The 24438-nt window shown below is 32.8% G+C and overlaps 1 protein-coding gene across 1 annotated transcript in view; it reads right to left on the bottom strand.

Moving 5' to 3' along the window:
* Nucleotides 1-24438, bottom strand: part of LOC115882512 (neurogenic locus Notch protein) — a 249523-nt gene that overhangs the window by 137341 nt on the left and 87744 nt on the right. Inside the window, exons 3-4 of the mRNA XM_030900608.1 lie at nt 9875-10155; nt 1923-2118 (exon numbers count right to left, since the gene is read on the bottom strand). Of these exons, the coding sequence (XP_030756468.1) occupies nt 1923-2118; nt 9875-10155 (477 nt within the window). The remainder of the gene's footprint in view (nt 1-1922; nt 2119-9874; nt 10156-24438) is intronic.

Genomic DNA, 24438 nt, shown 5'->3' with positions numbered 1-24438 from the left:
TTGAATATTTTTGTTGCCATATTTATACACTTTTAATTTTTGTATAGTTCATCTGCGTCTGCTTGCGACGAACTTTATTTTATAATACTTTTCAGATGGAGTAAAATTGATAAGCAATGCCGATCTGGTTAATACTTGGCTTCATCATAAGGACAAGAACTCAAAATTATTTATATTTGAAAAAATGTGTTCTTTATTAGATATTGATGAACATTCCAGTCCAATGAGATAACCACTTGTGCCTGAGCCCACTATGTTGGAGCGAAACGTGGCATAAAAAATGTGTCCATCTTTCAATTTATTATAAAACCTCATACCCAAGAAAACGAAAAAATAATATATGGATATGGTCTATTAAAGAGGTAACTATTAACATCCGAACCCCTCATACCAACAAAAAGAACAGTAACAACGCGAAAAAGTAACATATTAGAAAATGATGTACAGAAATATCTTATATGTGAGGATATTTCATCTACCTGTGCTTTGGCTAGTATAAATTTGGAAGATTCTGTCAACAATGATTCTTCTGAATCAGAGTAGTTACGATCTATGCATTTTGTTGTCCTAAAGTAAATTTATAGTATCTTAAGTTTTTTTTTTAATTAAATATAGCATTAATGTTTCTTTTTCATTAAAGAAAAACATTTTTATCTTATATTAGGTTTATATTGTAGGAATCATGTTCTAATGTTATTCCAATTCTTTTTTATCACAGGAATTTATTTAATACTTACACCGTTTTCATACTATAAATTATTATTTCCTTAGATGGAACAGAGCTCCAACATTTTTATTATTTATAAGATTTTTTTTCATAAACGTGGGACTAAGAACATCATCATTTAGTACGATGAGAGTACTCATCATTTGTGTCAAATAAACCTAGTTTGAATAAATTGCCTACAATAAAAGAGAAGTTTTGCATTTTTGTCCTCTAGAGCCATATGTTCGAAGCACTGTGCGTCGCGTCGTGTAGTGTTGTGACAATTTCAAATGTTAATAAAATCGCCGAAACATTGTTAACGCTTAAAGAAGAGTGTAATTAGGGCATTTTTGGGTGCAATAAGATTCAATAACTCAACTTTCCCGGATAATCAACTCTCCCGAAACAACATTTTATAATTTCACACCAATCGATCTGATCAAAAGCAAAAATGGATTAAAACATTTCGACGAAACAAGTGAGTAAACAAAGTGCTCGTTACATAATCAAAAAATTAAATAAACATTATGAGAGGATAAAATATAATTTGCAATATGAATGGTATACTTTTTTTAATCAACTAGTGATTAAATGTTTTGGACATCTTCTAAAATTATAATTATGTACCTTTAAAAAATTTCGTTATAGCCGAAATAGCCCCAATTATGCCCCACTAGCAAAACCGTTGATGAATGAACTATCCTCGCTACCGTAGTTAAACTCATCTAAAAAGTATTATTAATTGGAATAATAAATTATAATACAAGTTAGGGGGGGGGCCTTCTGAATATATCAAAATTTTAACTTTTTTATTTTTGGAATTTTCACAAATTATACTTCCTAACACTTTTAGAATAATTAAATAATAAATTTTTCGTATTCTCGCTATTTAAACCCGTGTATTTGTAAGTACCAGTTGTTTACGATATTCTCCGATGGTGGCAGCACCGGCGGGGAATGCACTAAGCTTATGGAATTTTTGTCATACTTAAAAAACGAGAACAGACAGATTTTTCAGAAAAAAAAACTTAACATGACAATAAAAATGTAAACAAAATAAAAAGTTCAAGGCATCAACTTGTAACTAAAGAATTGCGTTTTTGTCCAATTAACTATTAAAAGTCGTAACATGACAACTATTTTTTAAACCGAAAAAAAATCACTCATATATTAAAAACAAATGAGGACATGAATGATCATTTAAATAGGTACTTACGCGTAACTGCCGTGAGTGTTATGGCACTTCCCATGCTTGCAGGGTTTCTGTTTGCATTCGTCCTTGTCCTCGGTACAACTGGCCCCTGTAAAACCAGGAGCGCACGTGCACTGATAAGAATCGCCCACGCTCGTACATTCTGCGCCGTTCCTACAAGGCTGCGATGCGCAGTGATCCTGTTTCTCGCAATGCTCCCCTAGAAATTAAAAGGCGATTTAGAATATAAGATATTTTTATACGTTGAACTTTTTCAATTTTTATTGTTGATATTGATATCGAAAAAGAACAAGAAGAGCAAAAGTACACTATGAAGAGCAAAAGTACAATAATACTGGTTAAAAACAAGAGACGACGCATGACGAATTTATATACAGGGTCGCTGATGTGTATGGGAACGGGCGATTATTAGCTGAAATATACAAGGTACCGCAAAAAATTAAATACAAATATTATAGGGTTTTTAAATGTCTATTAGACAGTAGTCAACTTAAGTATACAGGGCGGGTCATAAATTTGTGGCACATCTAAATTTACTTTTAATATTTATTTTTTAATATTATTAAATAAAATGGAACCCCCGGTATATTATTGCATATTTCAATTATTCCTTCAATTTTAAGCAATAATCGTAATACACATAATATACCTAAATGCAACCATTTCCGAATTATGATGTTTTGATTTTGAAATGATTTGTCAAATATTATTAAGTATCGCAGTTTCCGCAGAATGGCATCGTTAAATGAAACCGAACACATCAAAATTAATAAAATTGAATTGTTTAAATTTATTTGAAAGTCAATAACTCGGAAACCGTTGGTTAGATGTACATTGTGTATATTTCGATTTTTGCTTAGAATTGAAAGAAGAATTGAAATATGCAATAATATATAGGGAGTTCCATTTAAAAAAAATGAAACTTTAATGTACCACGACTATATGACTGACCCTGTATACTTAATTGTTTTCCTCCCTAATAGACATTTAAATACCCTATAACTTTAATATTTAACTTTTAGCGGTACCTCCTATATTTTAACTAATAATCGACTGTTGCCATACATATCAGCGACCATGTATAAACCAATCCATAGTTAACTTAAAAAATATTAGAAACTTTTTTTGGTGAAATAAATGAATTGAAATTAATTGTCTGTCGAAATCTTACTTGAAAAAAACAGAGTATAATACCAGTCAAAATATATGCACTTGTTTAAGAGATACCCTGTGTATTAACGTCACATTACTCGAGAAGCAGTAAAAATCTTTGACAAAATTTTTTTGAGACATTTTACACTGTTCTTGAATAATAAATTGAACAATTTTTTTTTATTAAACTAATTTCAATTTTTATATTTTGAAAGCAAAACTTCAGTATAAAATATAGAAAATATCACGTTTGATACCACAGCGTGTGTTATAAATTGTTGTTAATGGTTAAAATATTCTTTATCTGCATTAAAATTTTTATTTTACTATACCAATTTCGCCAGCATTTAATTAACAAAACCCCTAAATAACAACAGTCCGCGAGCAGTATTACAAAATCACTTCGATTTGCATAAAATGCATCACGTTTCTTTCTCAGGGTGGTACTACACACCCAAAATCTATTATCCTAATCTCCTATACATCGAAATACATCACGAATTAACATACTTGCCTACTGCTATAATATTCCATATATTATCTAGCTCACTCCATGTCGTTTGTTTATATTAATCGCGCTTATATTTATGTATTTCCCCACACCACGTTTCTATTTGCTCTTGCTTTTTTGCATAGCGTGAGAAAACGATCGCCCTGTATAAAAACCACGCCTTATGTGTTAACCTGCTCGATATAAAATCGCAGACAGAAAACTGGAATATAGTAGGACATAAGGGGGCGATATCACCAAACAAGTTTTGTTTTACATAATTATTTGTTTGGATTTTTGTCATCCAGATCATCTTTTTCTCTCTGCCCTTATTTGTGTACCTTTATCTTGCTCTCTGTGCGTATGTTTATTTGTGTCTCTTAACCAATAGTTTGGTTTTAAAGTGTTTAGGGAGCATTAGGCATTTCATCCGCTCAAGAATGTTTAATTAATTAATGAATATCTAATTAATTTCTTATTAACTAAAACACGAATGTAATAGAACGCTTTATTCACAAACACTATATGTAGTATATGTTTAATTAAAGCTATTTAACGTTATTTAACAGAAGAATTAAGTTAGCATGGATTATTTATGGTGTGTGGCCGAAAGAATATTGGCTAAAAGTGGATGAACCAATACCAATAATTGCGAAGAAAATCAGATTTGAGGTGAAATTATTTTATGTATTTTATGTACCTTTGTATGTTAAAAGTTTAATACATTCTCACCAAAATACTACAAACAAATATAAATTCTTCTGTTAGTCTTTTCATTTATAGATAAGAATTGGCAAATATTGCTTTTTTGTCTTGGACAAAAGTAGATGAACCAAATATTTTTAAAAATCGTTAGTTTCATTTGTTCTGCTTTTATGAACAATTGCGATTTAAAAACATTTGAGCTCTTGTGATATATCATGCCACGTGGAATTAACTTGTCTGCAGATCTTAAGTTGCGAGTAGTGAATGCTTTTAAGGATGGTTTGAAGCAATCGGAAATCGCTAAGCAATTACGCCTTGGAAAATCAGCGGTACATTATATTTTAAAGAGATATAATGAGAGAGGAGATGTCTCTATAAAAGAAAACCAGGACGACCTAAAAAGTTGGTCCCAATATGATAAAAAGCCATAAAACGAATTTCTTCACAAGATCCATTTTTGCCGTCAACGAAGATAAAAGGAAAACTTGAAGAAATGGGCTATCCACCAGTGAGTACAAGGACGATCCGACGTAAATTAGTTGACCAGAAGTTGTTTTCCCGAAGACCCGCCAAGAAACCACTGCTATCAAAAAAAAATTTGAAGGCCCGATTAGCATTTGCCAAGGAATATCAAAACTGGACTGTGGCACAATGGAAAAAAGTTTGTTTTAGTGATGAATCAAAGTTTAATTTGGTGTCATCAGATGGAATTCAACATGTAAGAAGACCTCCCAACACACGATTGCTACCAAAGTACACGCGACCCACTGTAAAACATGGTGGGGACTCAATCATGGTATGGGGGTGTTTTTCTGGGTATGGGATGGGGCCTCTCCATAAAATTGAGGGCATAGTGGATCGGTTTGGCTACAGAGACATTTTACAAAACCTTTTAGTGCCTTATTTGGAGGAAAAAATGTCAGTTGTACACTACTTCCAACATGATAACGACCCGAAACATGCCTCACAATTGGTTAAAAGGTTTTGGAAGATGAAATGGTGACTGTTCTCAAATGGCCATCGCAATCCCCAGACCTGAATCCAATAGAAAATTTATGGGAAATTTTGGATCAACACATTAGGACCAAATTCTACAAAAATAAGCAAGAATTATTGGTTGGCTTTGGAAGAGTCTTGGAAAAATATCGATTTTTCTATAATTGAAAATCTTCTGGGATCCATGCCTAAGCAATGTCTGAAAGTAATTAAGAATAAGGGTTATTACACTAAGTACTAGTAAATTATAAGTTAATTTTTCAGTTTTTGTTAACATAAGATTTTTTTTTATTCAATATATATTTTGTTCATCTACTTTTGTCCAATAGTTTTTTCAATTTAAATTTTTTGCTACCTTATTAAAGCACATTTTAAAAAAAACAATGCTATTTACTTTTATAGCACTGACACTAGACTTCAAGTAAATATAGCTCAAATTTTAATTTTAAACATATTAGGAAAAACCCATTATTTTAACAAAGTTCATCCACTTATGGCCAATTACTGTATATATCACATTTCAGAAATCTGCCTAGGCTTAGCCCGATCCTGTCGTGTTAAGCAATACCGAAAATTCCAAACACACGTGCTTTGATTAAGGCTTGATTAAGGTTTGCAGAGCTTCAGCATTTGCCATAAAATAGCGAGCAATTTGTTAGAAAACCATATAAATTATATATCACTGTAATCACAAAACTTCAGTCTATTTCCGTATTCTAACGGAATTTTAATTTATGTCTTTATTTTCGAGAAAATTTAGTCCAAACATAAGAAATATTTTGTTGATGTTTGACCATCAAAATCTTAAAAATAAAGAAGTTGTCTAAAATGTGCTACAATACGGATATAGTATAATCCTTTATCTTTAATTTCGTTTTTCATTTATGTAAAAATACCTAGCCAGTTTTACATAAAACTTTAAATGCCGAACGCTTATTTTGCTACTTTTTCGGACCAGTGAAATGGACTCCTAAGACTCGTTGGACAAATTTTATTTTTGAAGATGCTTGAAAAACAGTTAGGTGACACCGCCCCACAGAATTTTAATACAGATTGCGGGTACTACAAGCGCCGTACAAGTACCCGAAGTCACAGAGAAGCAAGGGGAACGTTTTATAGGACTTCCTTATTGATAATTCGCTCTGGCAAAATGAATTTTAGTAATCTTAAGAGACGGCAGTTTGTGGCCAGTCAGTGAGAACGATATTTTAAGGCCGTATAAAACCAGTTTAGTGGATTTCGTCTACGAGTTTTAACGGTTCGGCAGGGCAAAAAGGCGTTTCTGCGGAGGAAATTTGAATTTCCGTATTACCAGCCAGATATATATCTGTTAAGGCCGTCGTGTGAGGCTGTTTACTTATGTATACGCCGGTTTTTAGGCGGTTTTATGGTGCAGTCCGGAGCTATCAAATACGAATAACGTGTTAGTTATAGTTCAATTTATGTTTGTTGGAATGTATAGTGACGATTCCACAATAAATTCTTATTCAAATAGATATATTTTTATTAGCCAAGTGAGTCAAGTCAGCCACACTTTTCTAGGTTAAGCCAAGTTTGTCATTGAATGAAGAAACTATGAAAGGACGCTAATAATATTTTTTATGCATGCATTAGAGAATTCGAGACGTCATTTTTGACATTGTATTAACCTATTTTTCTTTTATAACTAATGGCATTTACATACTGCCATTACTCGCTGACGAGTATTTGACACGCATCAGAAGATGGTTAATCAAGGCGTTTTCTTTCATGAGCTTTTCTGTGACTGAAAAGCCCGATACGTGATGTTATCTTTCTTCCGTACTCCGGCCATTCAAAAATCTCATTGCTTTGTTGTCTCTTTCCTTTTTGGTTGTCGCTGTTAACTAGCTTTACAATTCTTCTCCATTGCGTTCTATTGTGCGCTGTTTCTTCCCACACATGCTCATGTTTATACCCTTTAAGTTTTCGTGGAGAGTATCCTTGTACCTTTCGAGTTGTCCACCCGGTTTCCTCTTACCGTCTACAAGCTCACCGTAAAGCAGATATTTTGGTAGGCGGTTTTCTTGCATTCTGCATACGTGACCAGCCCATCTTAAGCGGGATTTTGTAATCATGACTTCAACGCTCTCGCGGCTAGCTTTTTCAAGAACCGATACGTTTGAGACATGGTAGAACAATTTGATTCTTAAGTGATTCTTAAGAGTTGCCTAAAGTGTCTCTGTTGCAACTTGTTTAATGCTTTCATGTGTCAGCGGTAAGGCGGTACGGCACAATAACATTTATTGATTAAACATAAAACAAAACCAGCAAATTATTGAGTTTTAAAATTAAAACGCCTGATAATCCGGAATTTAAGTTAGCTACATTAAGGGACAGTATCGGTGGCAATAATTTGGTGATATGATCCTACAGTAAAAACCAAATATGAGTGAATTTTACTACTACTACAATTACTAGTAAAAGCTCACTGATGACTGATTTACACACTACGCCAGTAAAACTGAAATATCCTTTTAGAGTACTTAAGCTTCGCAAGAAATTGGTAACATGTGACGATAATACCATTTTAAGAAAGCCACCAGTTTGTTGATTTCGGTTTTAAGGGTCCACGCTTCGGCACCATACAATAAGGTTAAAAACACATACGTTTGGAGCATTCTTGTTCTTAATCTAAGTTTATGTCTCTACTGCAAAAACATTTTTTGTTTTAAAAAGGAATTTCTGGCTATCTCAATTCTTGATTTTATTTTTTGTAGTTGTTTGGCAGTTTCATTTGTTAATCCCGTAATACCACTGAGGTGATTTCTTCTTCTGCTGCAAATCCACTAATGGTTATTTGCGATCACATTGGTCAACTATTCTTTATTTCGTATCGCATGGAACAGGATCTTAGTTGTGTCTCCAGTCCCGTCCACTGTCTGATGGTCCGAAGCCATGACATCCTCTTCCTGCCGACTCCTCTCTTTCTTTCAATCTTTCCTACAATGATCAGCTGAAGGAATGGGTATCTATCGTTACATATCACGTGACACAGATATGCTGCTTTTCGGCGTTTGATTGGTTCAAGCAGTTCGCGGTCTTTATTGATCATTCTCAAGATCTCGTCGTTTGTTCTTCTTGCAGACCATGAAATATTAAGAATACGCCTATACATCCACAAAGTGGTTATTCAGTGAACCGTTATTTTCCCCTTTTAGGTGACCACTAACAAAGTCTCATATGAGATGATTCTCCTTATCTTTACCAACGACTAAAGAATACAATACAATAAAATCTGTGATGTTAGACGCCATTTTTTGGTTGTAAAGAATAAGTCATCAGCTGGTCATCAGCGACAATTTTAGCGATTTTTAATAGTTTGTGTGTAGTGAACTTTGTATAAACTTTATTACAATGGTGATTAGTTGTTCACCTATCAAGTGTAAAAGCCGCAGCGATAAGAAAGAGCGAGGAGTTACGTTTCATAGAGTTACGTTCAATAAACAGTCCACTCCACCTTTTTAGCGTTTTCTTAGTTTTCTTATTGAATTCGATAATTATTTATGTGATATTATATCTTCTTGATATGTGCTATACGTCTATACTAGTTTTGTACTTTTTGTTAACATTTTAATACGTTTTATTTCGTAATTAATTAGTATGATACCAATTAGTATGCATACACCATAGGAGTAGTGAAAACATTTATCAAAATTATAAATATCGCTTCAAGCGGCTATGTTAAGAAAAATATATGCTACGGCACTGTTTGGAAGAATAGTCACAGTTTGGTCTCTGGTGTTATTTGTCCTTGCATTCTTTAGTCCATTGACTACATAGATTAAGGAAGGAGTATAATGCTATCTATGTATTCATGCATGGTGGGCGGAAAAAGGACTCTAGGGTGGGGGTCCTTGACAGTTCTGTTTGACGATCCATTTGACATATTTGAATTTGATTTGAAATTTTGTGAATTTGTCAGTCTTTACTGAGCTTATTTTATGTTATTTATTATTTATTCTACTATTGATAGTTGCATAAATAAGGTAGTAAATCTAGATGGAAATTGTGGCAGAACCAAAGATATTTAAACTCGAGATTAAATATCTTTGGGCAGAACTTAAATTAACAGTGACACTATTGCGATTTATCGAAAAGGACTGTAAAATAGTTGGTTGTGTAGAGTGCAGTAGATCTCGGTCAAAAATCGAGTGAAATAATGGAATAACCTTTCGCTAGTTAGTGACTATATTTATAATATACATACGTATAGTAAACCGATCATTTATGAAATTCACTTAAATTAACTAAATTATATATTTTTTCTTGCATTTTTGCTTTTATTTACTACTTGTCAAAGTTTAGATGTCAAAGAATTTAGACACGTCAATTTGACTTACCTGCTTCAGTAGCGTATAGGATGTTTGTGTTAATAAATCATTATTATAACTTATCTATTTTTCACGTCTACCCTACATCATAGTTTTACATTTTTTTAAATAAAACTAGAACGGCACTGATAAACCGGAATTCAAGTCGGCCACATTTGAGTCCCATCACGGTGGATCTAAGATTTTTGATATGCTCCTTCCTTAATCTTTTTATTCAAAGGTCCATTGTATAGCAAATTAAAGATAACCTCTAAACTTACCGGTAAATCCTGGTGCGCAGCCGCACTGGTACGACTCCAGCGACGTCAGCGAGCAAGTGCCCCCGTTCATGCACGGCCTCCGATCGCAGCTGTTCGCGATCGGGATCTCGCAGAGCGATGCGCTAAACCCGAGAGGACAACGACATTCGAAGCTCGGCGCACCGCCCGGGCCGATCTTCACCTGGCACGAGCCACCGTTTTGGCAGCGCGGGCCGGGACCCTTGCCCGTGTGACAGGGGTTGAGGTGTTGGCAGTACTCGCCGACATACTTCGATGTACAACTGCAAAGAAAAGAAAGAAGTATATTAGAAAAATTATACATAGCTATTTATAAAAGGTGTTTTTCCAAACAAGAGAAGTATCGAATTACACTAATGAATGTGTCAATATATGTATGTTGACACATGACAATCATTACAACATTCCATCTAGCTAGGCTAAACGTCATTTTTTGATAAATTAAAAAAAACTTTTTAGTACCGCAGGTTTCGTGAAATTTCTTTGAGGTGTGTCAATGACTTGCAATGTTGCCATGTCCTACGTTACTCACTTTCTTGATATCTGTGTGTTTATAAGTTCACAGTAATGTTAATTTTCAAAAAAATAGTATATTGTTTTATTAGGAGTACATACAGCCGAGGCACAAAAAATCAATTTTACTCCAAATAGAATATGCTATTTTTTTCAAACGCTACAAATAAGTTTTTAAACAATTTCAAGCGTTCCATTTAAAAGTCATACCTTGTATGTAATTATATATCAAGAAACTATGGTTACGCTCGTTGAATTTGACATGTCAGTTTAATAATATATTTTCGTACTTTTATGCTTAGGCGTAAAAGTGCTCTACTTTTATGCCTAGGCGTTAAAATAACTTTTAAGTCAATCAAGTCGCAAAAATTAATAATTTTGTGACGTCTGAAAAAAACAATTATTTAATTATTTATAATATATATATTAATGTTAATTATTTATGTGTCATGCTACTAATTTTAGAAAAGCGCATTGGTATTTTTTTTATCTGTATTTATTTTTTGGCGCACACTAATAGATACATTTTTACAGTTATTTTCAACTAAAGTGAAAGAATACATTTTAACAGTTGTTACAAACTCTGTTATCGCCATATTACAAAGCAAGTATTTTCAATCAAGTTAACTGTATACTTCCTTGTCCATCTGGCAACGCAGGGCGTTGAATAAGCCGACAACCAGCTGATTTCGGCGGTTCTCAAAATGTAAGCATTATTTTTCGAAATTGTAAAGTTAAATAACTCGGTTATTTTCAATTTATTTTAAGAACGGTAACTAGAGAACACATTTCTTTTGTCCAGATCTACAAAACTTTAAAATATTTGCACTTATTTAAGGAAAACCCTGTATAATTTGTATCTTATTTTAATGTATATATCATGTAAGCAATCGTGTATATATAGACAAATGAGACATATTCTGTCACAAGGTACCTATCGATATATAGTAACTAGCGATTTGTAGATAGTTATAGATAATCTTTTCCATGTTAACTGATTTCAATTGCCTGAATAAAGAGTACATGCACCTTACTTATTTAGATAGATGGTTGCGTAGATATTATTGTTGTTAAGTAAAAAAATGTTTTACCATATAACAAGTCCTGAGAGAGTTGCGATATTTTGATATATGTTTTTGCTGACATTCAGTTCTATTTATTCAATACATTTAAATTCGTTGCTAATATACAGGATTTATCTTAAATAAGCGCAATTATTTTAGGCAGTGTTGTAGATCTGAGTAAAAGAAATATTAACCTACCCAATTAACAGATTTGTTGTTTAATTCTGGAAACTTTGAATAATAATGCTTAGATTTTGAGAACCGCCGGAATCCCGTGTTGCCACATTGATATCAAAGTATAGACTTGACTGAAAATACATCGTAATATTCTGAAAAGGGATCTGCAATAATTATTAAGATTTATTATTTTAGTCAACTTGAAAAGAACTGTAAAACTTTACTATTTTGTGTTTAAAATACGGACAGTAGATACGTTTTCCTAGAATACTCAATAATGCCACTGATATAATTAAAATTAATTTTCGAAATTTCTTGTGTAGAAAAACATCATTACCGACACATTAGTGAATTTAGAAATATACAATATGCAGAATGTTGGTAGATAACGTAGAAGGTGGCAACATTGCAGCTTCAATACATCGTCAAAAAATTTCAGGAGAATGAACTTGGGGCACTAAAAAGTTTTCATATTTTCTACAATGTTTTTTTGCAAAAAAACCTCATGGGCTTGTTACTGAGGTCGAACTATACCTACTACCAGTAGTAACACTCTGTGTATTATTTAATCAAAGTTTCATACCAATAACATTTGTTGCCATAAAGTATTTTTTTTAAATATTTTACAGTGTGAGTCTTAAATAAACGGAAATATGGTATATTTCGAACCAGGATTATCAGATTTTTTTTCGCAAAAAAGATGTTGAAACTCGTACAGTTTCTTTTAAATTTTCCTGTATATTTTTGAAAACCTTTTAGAACTGCCTGTTCTATGCTTCAAAATATTTTCAACACACAATTTCAAGAAATACAATATAAAAACTCGAAAATTTAGTTATTAAAAGAACTGTTTGTGTTTAAAGTACAATTTTTTTAAAAAATACTATGAAAATCGACAATAAACGACAATTACTCCCAAAGATTCAACAACAACCCGATATTATACAAAATAATGTACCGGTACTGTAAACCAATTGTGACCAACATGGCGATAATAAAATTCGCTTTAAACTAATTTTTGCAGCTTTAATCTAAATAAAATATCGGTTACAATCATTTGGTCTATATAGTAAAACGAAGAGCTGCTGTGTATCTTAAATTATACAACAAATTTAAACATTTTTGCCGAAATTTAATTTAGTCAGGTTTATAGGCTTTAGTGTCAATTTCAATATGATTGATGACCTGCATCGGAAAATGTTTTGCGATTACTTTATATTAGATAATGCGGTGTAATATGGATGATAATAATGCCCATGGACATTGTTAACGTATCTGTAGTTCTAGCAATAATGCTGAAATAATAATGAGGTAAAAAATAAAAAAGTTAAGTTTCCCCTTGTCCATCGTTCTTGGAAATACAGCTACATCAACCTCAAAACGTACAGCTTATAGCTAGAGATGGGCAAAAGTAACCGGTTTTTTGAATAACCGGTATTTTCCTCTAAAATAACCGGTTATTTAAAGGTAGTTTTTTTTTCACCAGTTAACCTAATAACCTTGCATTACGTTCAATAACCTATAGCCGGTTATTTTTTAAAAAATCGTACTTGTTTAAAACAAGTAACAATTAAATATTAGCTGTTTGAATGGTAAATTTCGAAGAAGCGAACGGCACGGATCTTCCAGATATTACGACGATAACGGGAGATCCTGCTCCCGCTCCAAAAACGAAAATATATGACATCAAACATCAAATGTCAAAATTAAATCAGGCATCAGGCGAACCCTGATGATAATAATCAAAACAACGGCCGAATGGCCCTGACAGGTCAGGCCGTAAAACAAAGTACTAATGGCATAGACTACTACTAGCCACCAGCTAGCCAAGTGATACGAACCTAACTTCAAATAGATTCTCTAAATTCTATATTTAAATTTTAACCGACTTGAACGGATTTTTAACGGTTCTTCAAAAGTTTTCCATGGTTTCGCCCAGTTTCACCCACGTTTCACCGTAAATATATTTTATTTGTAGTTTGAAGTCTCTCTTGAAGCTTAGACTAAAGAATACAAAATTGAAGTTCAAGTAATGAATGAAGATAATCTTTCATTATCTATTCATTCAGTCTCCTTATTTTTCTTTGGTATTTGATTAAAATAACTTGGTTGTAGATTGTAGAACTTGTGAGTTGTGTGGTTTATTTGAACGTTAAGTAATTACTAGTTTTAATATCATATCCATCTCTACTCAAAAAAGTGAGGTTAGCATTTTTATTTAAATTCATTTTGTATATATACATACTTACATTGCTACAATTTCTATTTAATCATGCGATTTAACTAAGTTTATTATCTAAATTTGAAGTAGACCTATGGAGTGTAGAGGTAAGTAAACCTATAGGAAAACTAAATATTTAGTTTTGCTAGGTTAGGTTATTTGAATAACCGGTTAATTTTGTCAAGTTATTATTTTTTAAAGATAATTCCGGTTAACCTATAACCGGTTTTTTACCAATAACCGCCCATCTCTACTTATAGCTTTATTATTAAAATAACAAACGGAGACGAGCTGAACAACAGTCGCATGATCAGAGGTAGGGGCCCGCCAACAGCTACAAGATTTATTGAATGCGGCCGAACATCGGATTGATATTAATGGTGGCTGAAATAATAGAATGCCATATTAAAATAGGATTCAAACTGTGAGATACGCCCACGGCGCGGTGATGTTACGGTTTTTTTCGCTCCGGGACTCACCGAAGAGCTTTCGTGTGTCTTGTTTTTTGTTCTCCTTCGTCTTTTTAATTCGAAACGTCGATTCGTTGACGTTCGATTATCGTTACGACGTTGATTCGGATGTAACTCTGTGATCGGTAACTTATTAGTGTTGTAGAATGTATGGCAGGGGGGTTTATCCCCGCAGCCTTACGGATCTATTAAGTCCCCCTTTCTGGAGTTATAACTCATCAAACAGTCTCAGGGATTGGAAAAAAGCCAGTATCTGAAATGGTTTTATAAGGGTTAGTTTTCCATCTCTGATATCAGTCGTACCAAAGTTTATGGCACGAATGGTTGTCGTCTCGGCGCACTCAGTGATGAGGTATCCTGGTGTTTCTCCATGCATTTTCCCCACAGTATCCGCATTCACTGTTGTTTCAAAGTCTCAATCTACTGAGGTGTTCATTGAGGAGGCAGTGTCCTGTTAAAAATCCCGTGACAATCCGAAGATTGTTATTACTTAAATCAAGGAATATCTCAAATTTCTTCGAGTGCCTTAGACCGTTAGATGATTCACATTCCAGGTTACGGATGGGGTCTTCCTGGTTTTTGAGTTCCGCTTTAAGTTGATTTCCACTTAAACGAAGCAGAACGGTTCTGGTCCAGTTAGTGGAGTGTTTGTTCCTTTTCTAGCTAGATCGTCTGATTTCTATTGCCTTCTATCCTTTGGTGAGCTGGCACCCAGAGTAAGAGGGCTTTATTTTCTTTGCCTAACTTATTAGTATTGGTCAGGGTCGTGGTATAGTCTGTAAAACGAATAACTTTGAATCTGACAGTTCCCGCGGGCTTTTCTAGTGTTAATTTTATTAGGTTAGCAACTTGCGGCCATGCTGATGCAATGCCGTCTCTAATAGAACAGCCACGGAGCGAGATTTATGACGTCACGCTAGTTAGATACTACGGATTCATTATGTTGTAGAATGCATGGAAAACATAATTATTCCTCGTATATGTAATTTTTTGGATTATATTCGACACTATTTTTTCATATGACACAATACTGATGAAGGCTATAAACGTTAGCTATAACGTTTTTTTAAATAAAAAAAAATAATGAAAAACCAAATAAAAACTTAATCAGCGTTTTTCCCAACCTAAATCCCAAAAAAAATTTAGAACAATTTTACATATAAAATGACAGCGATCTTTATTGCATAGCCATCGCTGACGCCTTTTTTTCTATGATATTGTATTATTTGCAAATATAATTTTTCGAACATTGATGCTTGCAAAATATACATATAAATTTTGTGAATGCAAATAATAATACATCACTATTAGTAGATATTGAATGTTTTTTGTTAAATTAGATCGATTTTCAAAATTTAAAATATATTTTACATTTTATCCATTATCTTATGTACCTATTCATTATTTGTATATTGTAAGACATTTGATGCATTTCATGGTTTATTTGTCAAGTTATTTATTACTATAAATAGGTATATATATTGAATTTATTAACTGTATATTATATATATTTCATGTAAACTATATCATTTTTAAAATACAAACCAAAAATACGAGGAATAATTATGTTTTCCGTGTATTCTACAACATATTTATTAATCCGTGGTATCTAACTAGCGTGACGTCATAAATCTTGCTCCGTGGCTGTTCTATTAGAGACGGCATTGGTCTTATATTTAGAAATGTCAAAGGCTGATGACATTTTACTTTTGTCAATTATGACATTAGGCGTTGATTTTTGCAAGAAGAGGAAGAACTGTCACCTGTTTTATTATTTTCCTTTTCTATTTCACGAAAGTAAAAAGAGTTACCTATCTGATTCGATCAGGCACTCATTTTAAAGAATATCAGTAACTTTTTGGATAGAGGGCTTTTATATTTGCCATGTTGGTAAAAAATAACGGTCAAAATTCACAGTTATTCTTTTTATAGACTATATTATGTGTTTATTAGACAAAATTTCCTTTACTTTTCTCTTCCATTAGTACCTCGGTATATAGACAACTAACGCACACGGGACAGTAGATATTTAAGTTCTCAGTCAAACCGCCCTCAAGCAACCAAAATAGGAATAGTTATTAGTTATTAATGATACAAGTCCGATATGAACATCATAATGAAACGCGTGTAACCTTAAGCCACAAGGCGTTAGCCGAGTGGCTTAGTTGCACAAGTTTCATTAAAAAATTCGTATCGAACGTGTATCATTCAAAATTTAATCTACGACGCGACACGCGGGACGATCCAAAGAGATTTGATTTAATTTAAAATATCAGAGATATCCTCATAAAAATTAAAATTCAAAATTATCAGGTGCCCATATTAGTCGACGCCGTGGTAACCGTGCTTGTTGATTGTTTCCATTTTGACTTTGACAACTCAATTATTGATGTTCAATTTTGTGTTAAACGTTCAGTCATTGTGTTACGTTCGTCACAAAAAGCAAAAAATAATATTAATATGGGTGATTAGAGCTATATAGAAAATTCCAAAGAAGATAAGAAAAAAGTGTCATGTAATATTTTGGGTAACATTTCTAGCAATGATGGGTCTTCAACAAGTTCAAGCACTCAGGAAATAAATTTACTTTCTAAAAATTCAACTCACCTGTCATCGTCTGTAATTAATTTAACCAATTATACTGATATTATAATTAATGTTTACAATAAATAAACGTATTTAGGTACCTTTTTTTGCTTGTTTCTTATTTTAAAATTTGCGTGTTATTATGAATTCATAATTGCACTAGTGTTATTATAAAACCCATAATGACATCCAAATGACAATGTTAAATGTGTCATAATGACATTGTCGTAGATTAAAACATTATTTGCATCTCTTCATTTTGAACTAAACAACATTAAAACGGATTGGCTTCAGAATGGTAACCCTGCTATATGCAAAAGTCCCTCGACAAGAGTATATCGAATTTCAAAGCAGACTCATTAGTACGTCAGCTTGAGGAAGATGTTCTCTTTCACTTGACGATTCCAATTTTGAAAGGAACATAAAAAAAGATAAGGCGACAAACATCCAAACAGAATAATAATAATACTGTTTTTGAAGTTTGGGACTACTTCAAGAGGTATGTTAACAAAATCAGGAGTACAATATTAGGAGGTACACCAAATATTTGATGAAGTGATCACAATGGTGTGTTTCAAGAAGGAAATGCAAAGAAAAAAAGGTATAATCGTCATTATTTTTATTTTAAACAATAGCAACAAAAAAATTAAGGTAAATCAGGTTTAAAAATTAAAATCTGGTTAGTTTGGTTTTAAGACTTGATAGGTATTGTCTTGATAGCCACATAAACTGAAACCTGATTCGCATAAATATGTTGTGACAAATGACAGAAGCACAATTTTTGGCTCATCTGGCAGTATTTTGTATACGTCTTTTAAGCTGCACCAAAATTCAGAAAGTGAATTTGTGATAGCAAATTTTTCTTTTATTACGGAATCCAATGAAGAAGAATAATCAAGCAGAGAATCAAGCATTCATACTGCTGGTTTTTCAGACAAATAAAAGAATGGATTTCCAACCCAATAGTTTTCTTTTATTCTTTTATGATATTCCTATAGAAAACATTCTTGAAAACTTTCATTCATATTTGACTAGTGCAGTTGCAGAGGCTTTATGGTCAAACTTGGCAGTCCAAGAAGATATCTTATTATATAACCCATTATTGTCTAAACAACCGTTCCAATGCTATTGTTGCGACGTGCTGTAATAAAAGAATATAATCCATGAATAAATCACATCATACACATCAATATGGGTGGCATAAAGGCTATTTTCGTCTACTACTCAACAGAGAAAAACTTATTTCCTATGCCTCAACGGCGATATACACCAAATACGGTTCTGCCAAAGACTAAAAGGTTCTGCTTGTGCTTTGATAACGGCACTATTCAGTCCATATCGGCCGATTTTATATTGTTTACGAGATCGAGTGGCCTTTTACGATCTCGACTAAAAACCGATCGGACCCGAAGCCGAATCGATCGATGCGATCGATTCGTGATGGGAATCGATAGCCGCGGCCATCTGCGAGATAGGGCAAGTAGGCGGCGCTAGCTCGCTCAGATCGACTTTTGCTTTTGCTGTTATAGATCGTATCAGACCATTAGCCATATTCCATTTCAAATGTCACGCTGCCGGCTTATGATTGCTAATGTGAGCGCGTTACGAGGGTTGTTACTATAATATATACCATATCTGCGTTAAAGTAAAAAGTTATCCTACAGTGTATTTAGGTTCTTACGAATTCATATCTTTGGTTACCAAATGTAGTACTGAGAACTATTAATCCATTGAACTGTCAAATTCCAATTAGCAAAACAGATATTTTGATATCACTCAGTCAGAGACCCTTATCGCTAAAGTTGGATTGTTAAGTAGTGTTTATAATCATTTGGTGGTAATTGAGGAAACAGATGACCTCCGTTATGCTTTTCCAGCAACATCTTCAAGACGTACGAAGCTCTAGCCTTTGTGGAAACGGTTCAGGAGGTCCCACACCAGAGAAGGTCATAGTATTAATGCTGTCAATAAATTTTTATTAAAAAAGGATACCTATATACATACTGCCATTACTCGCTGACGAGTATTCGACACGCATCAGAAGATGGTCACGCAAGGCGTTTTCTTTCATGAGCTTTTCTGTGACTGAAAAGCGCGATACGTGATGTTATTTGCCTACCGCACTCCGGACATTCAAAAATTTCATTGCTTTGTTGCCTCTTTACTTTTTGTCGGTTGTCGCTGTTAACTGAATCTACAATTCTTCTCCATTGAGTTCTATTGTGAACTGCTTCTGCCCACTTATTCTGCATGTTAATCCCCTTTAAATTTTAGTGGAAAATGTCCTTGTACCTTTTGAGTTGTCCACCCGGCCTCCTCTTACCGTCTAGAAGCTCAACCTAAAGCAGAGATTTTGGTATGCGGTTTTCTTGCGTTCTGCACACGTGACCAGCTCATCTTAAGCGGGATTTTGTAACCATGACTTTCGCAGTTAGTTTTCGCAGTTAATTCGGTGGTAATGAGGAAACCGATGACCTCCGTTATGCTCTTTCCAGCAACATATGTACGAAGATCTACCAAGCTATAGCCTTTGTGAGCATGGTTCAGGAGGTCCCACACCAGAGAAGGGCATAGTATTGATGCTGTCAATAAATTTTTATTAAAAAAACGATAAGCAAATGGTTTGGAGATTATTTTTATGTAAGGTGTAGAAATATAAAACGAAAATTGAAAACTGAAATTGAAATTACTCCTGACATTAGGCAAAGAAAATAAAATACTCCTACTGTAGGTACTAGCCCACCAAGGGATAGAAGTTGGTGAAAAAGCAAACGATCTAGCTAGAAAAAGAGCGAACACTCCACTAATTGGATCAGAACCTAGAATACTCTCTAATCTGGAATGGGTATCCTTCAACGGTCTAAGACACTCGAAGAAATTTTTCAGCACTTACGACCAAGAAGAGTCAAAAAACTATGTTGATTTAAGTAAGAACACTCTTTTAAGAGGACATTGTCTCCTCAAGGAACACCGGCGAATACAGATTCTGTAGGGAAAAACACCAGAACACCTCACCACTAAGTGCGCCGAGACGACAACCATTCTCGTGCTATAAACTTTGGTACGACTGATATTGGAGATATATTATAAATTTAGAGAGTTAATAAACAAATGATGATGTTTCAAAGAAATATTAACCAGACACAAATAATATAATAATTAATAGAAATTGATTTATATTCTCGTGGCTAGAACCAGAGAAAGCCTTTGACCGTAGACCATTCGTTGTGTCTTTATTCACTAAATTACTTTTTAATGGCATGCCCTAAAGCCATATGGCATTTCGTATATAAAAACCCATGACACGCGAAGGTAGAAATATACGACTCATAAAATGAAAATGTTAAAAATTATCGAATATAAAACTTTATTATCCGAAAAAAGAGACAACAGGCATGCTTCTAATAATTATTGTATTGCATAGATTATTATAGGACTTAATAACTTCATTATACAAGAAGGCTAAGATAAAAAAAAACTTACCAATATCTATTTAAAAATAAATAACTTCTTTGTTTTTTTAGTTTTCTGTTTCAGTTTTCAAGACAGACTCTTTATTCTTACTTTCAAAGCATTGAATTACGGATGCTTTGACCACAGATGCATAGTGATGAAAGGAACGCATCTTCTCGAGAAGATAAAAATAAGGATACACGACCTTAAAATATATATCGTTAATATCGAATGGCCTCTGGCATGTCTTGAAAGGTGATATTTTAAAAACGCAGGTGGTTGCTTGTATCGTTTGATTTTCGCCTGCATCTCTGTGTCCTCTTCGGTGCTGAACCATTGAGGCATTAACTTACACACAACCACGATGACAGATCAGTTACACATAATAAAATAACAAAATATATACGCAAAGTGAATAGAATTACATAAAAAATACTTTTTTTTAATATAATTATTTATACAGGGTCTTTATGGGATTTACAGGATTTATTTTTCATATCAACATGTCCGATTTTGCTTTGTTTTGGTAAACCGAAACAAAAATGAATCTTCTGTATCTCCGAAATCAAGCATTTCAGGATATACATTTCTTTTTTACGTATCTTCATCTGCACGATATGTAGTCAAAGTTTCCCGATTATAATTCGGATCGCCCTTATACAGGGTGAGTCTTAAATAAGTGCAAATATTTTCAGAGCTGGTAGATCTCGATAAAAGAAACATATTTTCTCTTCACCGTTTTTCAAATAGGTCCAAAATAACCGAGTTATTTTACTTTTTTTCCAAAAATATTTTTGCTTAAATTTTGAGAACCACTGGATTTTTTCTGGATTTTCTTTCTTGTAAATTTAAAGCTGCTACTAATAAGCTGCCAATTACAGCTACTAAAGCTGTAAATTTAAAGCTACTACCTATATTATGAAGATATTATGTTTTTTTTTTTACTAAAAATAAAAAATGCCCTAAAAGTTTTTCAAAAAAATTCTAAATTTTCTTTTTTTGCGAAAAAAAACTCATGTGTTTCTGGGGTCAAAAATATACTACCCCCAAAAATATTTGCACTTATTTAGGACTCACCCTGTACAACTACTTACGAGTGAAAAATGCTTTTTTATTTTTTCATATTTTTAGTAAAGGAATGATTGCACATTGCAAGTAACAATTTTAAGATTAAAACGTAGTTATAGGAGGAAAGATAAAGAACAGGAGGAAGATAAAGAACAGGATTCAGGAGAAAGTCTCAGAGCGTGGGTGATAAGTATGTTTATAATTTAAGAGTAAGTATATTATATTAATTATGTTTATATGTAGTTTCTATAAATATAAAGCCAGCCCGCTTAGAAAACACAATCTCCATTTATTATAATTATTTGTATTTTAATTTTAGCGATTTTTTTATGTAAACATAATAATAATTGTTCCATGATCTCTCTATATCAACATATCTCAAGTATTATTTATTCTTTCAGACTGTGTTTCCGAGGACAAATTTAATCTCTATTAAATTGAAATCCTCTGACCGGAGTAGAGGACTCCATACATAGTCTCTAAGTTGGTAAATTGACTGTTTTGATTAGATACATTTTTCTTGAATGTTTTTTATTTTGCATTTAATGGCAATTTTGTTTCTATTTTGGTTAGGCTCAGAATTCGAGTAAGGTTCGAACGAGATGGCAATGAGTATCTTACATACATAAGTTCTGTTTTGTGTTTTTTATTAACCCCTTTATAATAAATATTATAATTATAAACACGTGTTTTATTAACTGGTACTGTTGTAAAACTAAAGAACGGATGGTAAATTTACTACAATAATCTGTGGCAAGAAATAACCATCAATATTGTTATTAAATTCACAAATTTATTTTTTCAGTGATACCAGATTTACACACTTAACATAAAACAAATTATAAAATAAACTAAAAATTATAGAAAATATATAATTTGTCAATATAAAACACACACAAAAATATAATTTGTCAAAATAAAAGACAAAAAAAATTACAAAAAAGTGTTTCAAAATGGCGTAGTTTCGATCGTACTGGTTTTCTTCTATAATCTTTTTAATCAATGTGTAATAACTCCCTGTGTGGCTTCAAAAATGATTGAAAAATATCATATTTTAATTTTTTCAAGGTACATAAAGAACATTATTGGAATTAAATTGAAAGAAAATTAATTTAAAGGGAAGAAAACGAAGAAACAGAACAGTAAATGGAAAAAATACAAGATAGTCTTATTTAGTCTGTAATGGATGCGAAATTACAATACCTGTTCGACGTTTATGCAATGATTGCTTCAATCTCTCGTCCAGATGAGAATTGGTTTGCTAAATTAACATTTTCTTTGTTGGTGCTTCACGTAGTCGCATAAGAAATATTACTGTGCAATACAGAACAGCGTTTAGTGTATATTATGATTATTTCCTTGGTCCAATTTTAGTTCAGGAAAAAATAAAGAAAGCTGTACTCATACAGGGTGAGTTTTCTACGATGTTCTCTATGGGTATCTCGAAAACTACTGGAGATAGAGAGTCGGTTAAATGGGGACAATATTGCAGTTTTGTGAGGTCATAAATATGCGCCTTTCAGAATTTTGAAAAAGTTCATGGCTTACTAGATATTTCTAAAAAAACAAATTTCGGCTATTTTAAAAACGGGCCCTAATTCCATTATAATCTACTTTAGACAAAAAGTTTTCAGATAAAAGTTGTAGATAATCATGTCCTTAATGAAATTGTGTTCTCCGTTTTTTTCTAATGCCTGTCATTTTTGACATATGACACGTTTTTTTAAATGGAAACCATAGTTGGCCATGACTTCATAAAAAGCGCCATTTTTTAAGCTTTACAGCGATATAAGGTATATGTTTTTTTTTCAAAAAATTACTGAGTTATATCCAATTCTGATCATTTTTAAACAATTTCACTTAGTTAGGAATGGAAACAAGTTTAATCGTCGTTGCTCTCAGAGATGTCCAAATGTTACATCCAAACTTTGTAAATTGTAATGTAATGTAAACTAAAATAACTTAAACTGTATGTAGTGATATTATTTTTTTAAGTTTTAGCTTGTGTAATGTAAACTGTAAAGAACCGTTTAATAAAATATTCTGTCGTTTTATAAGTTATAAATCTTAACAGTATAAGAATACCATACCAACTAAGTGAAATTAGTCAAGAAAGATAAGAATTGGCGATAACTCAGTAATTTTTCGAAAAAAACGTATTATAGCTTATATCGCTAAAAAGCTTAAAAAATTGCGCTTTTTATGAAATCATGGCCAACTATGGTTTCTATTTCAAAAAACATATGTTTGTGTCACACATTCGTCAAAAATTACAGGCTTTAGAAAAAAAAACACGAGAAAACACAATTATCTACAACTTTTATCTGAAAACTTTTTGTCTAAAATTATAATGGAATTAGGGACATTTTTTAAAAATAGCCGAAATTTGTTTGTTTTGAAATATCTAGTAAGCCATGAACTTTTTCAAAAATCTGAAAGGCGCATATTTATGACCCCACAAAACTGCAATTTTTCCCCATTTAACCGACTCTCTATCTCCAGTAGTTTCCGAGATAACCATAGAGAACATCGTAGAAAACTCACCCTGTATATTAAAAGTGGAACTTGTAACATAATTTATCAACGTGGTTTTTACAAAAAAAATAACTTTTTATTTCGTAGATTTCTTTTCCAGTGGCGTATTGTGGTAAAGTATTATTTTGCTGTTGCAACACTAATGCAAATCAGAAAACCACCTATTATTTTTAATTGCATTAAACTAGACTTACAACTAAAACTAATGGCAAAAAGTCGCATACCATTTGTTTGTTAGTCAAGCTGCAGCTTCTGGCTGTGTGAAAAATTGGTTGAGCAACTTTTTTCTTCCTTCTTGGGTCGCAATTATTTATTATTGTAAGTTAATTAATTTTAATAAATTAATGAGAACGAGCCAATTAAGAGTTTTATAGTTTACTTTTACTTGCTCTAATTGGTGTGGGAGATACTGTGTTGATTTGTCTTGAATGACTTATATCTTGCATTTTACGTATAATG

This window comes from Sitophilus oryzae, unplaced genomic scaffold (genome assembly GCF_002938485.1).
Source record: "Sitophilus oryzae breed Bouriz unplaced genomic scaffold, Soryzae_2.0 scaffold_177_pilon_pilon, whole genome shotgun sequence".
Lineage (NCBI taxonomy): Eukaryota > Metazoa > Arthropoda > Insecta > Coleoptera > Curculionidae > Sitophilus > Sitophilus oryzae.
The sequence above is the reverse complement of the archived record's forward strand: the minus strand, read 5'-3'. Positions and strand labels throughout refer to the sequence as shown.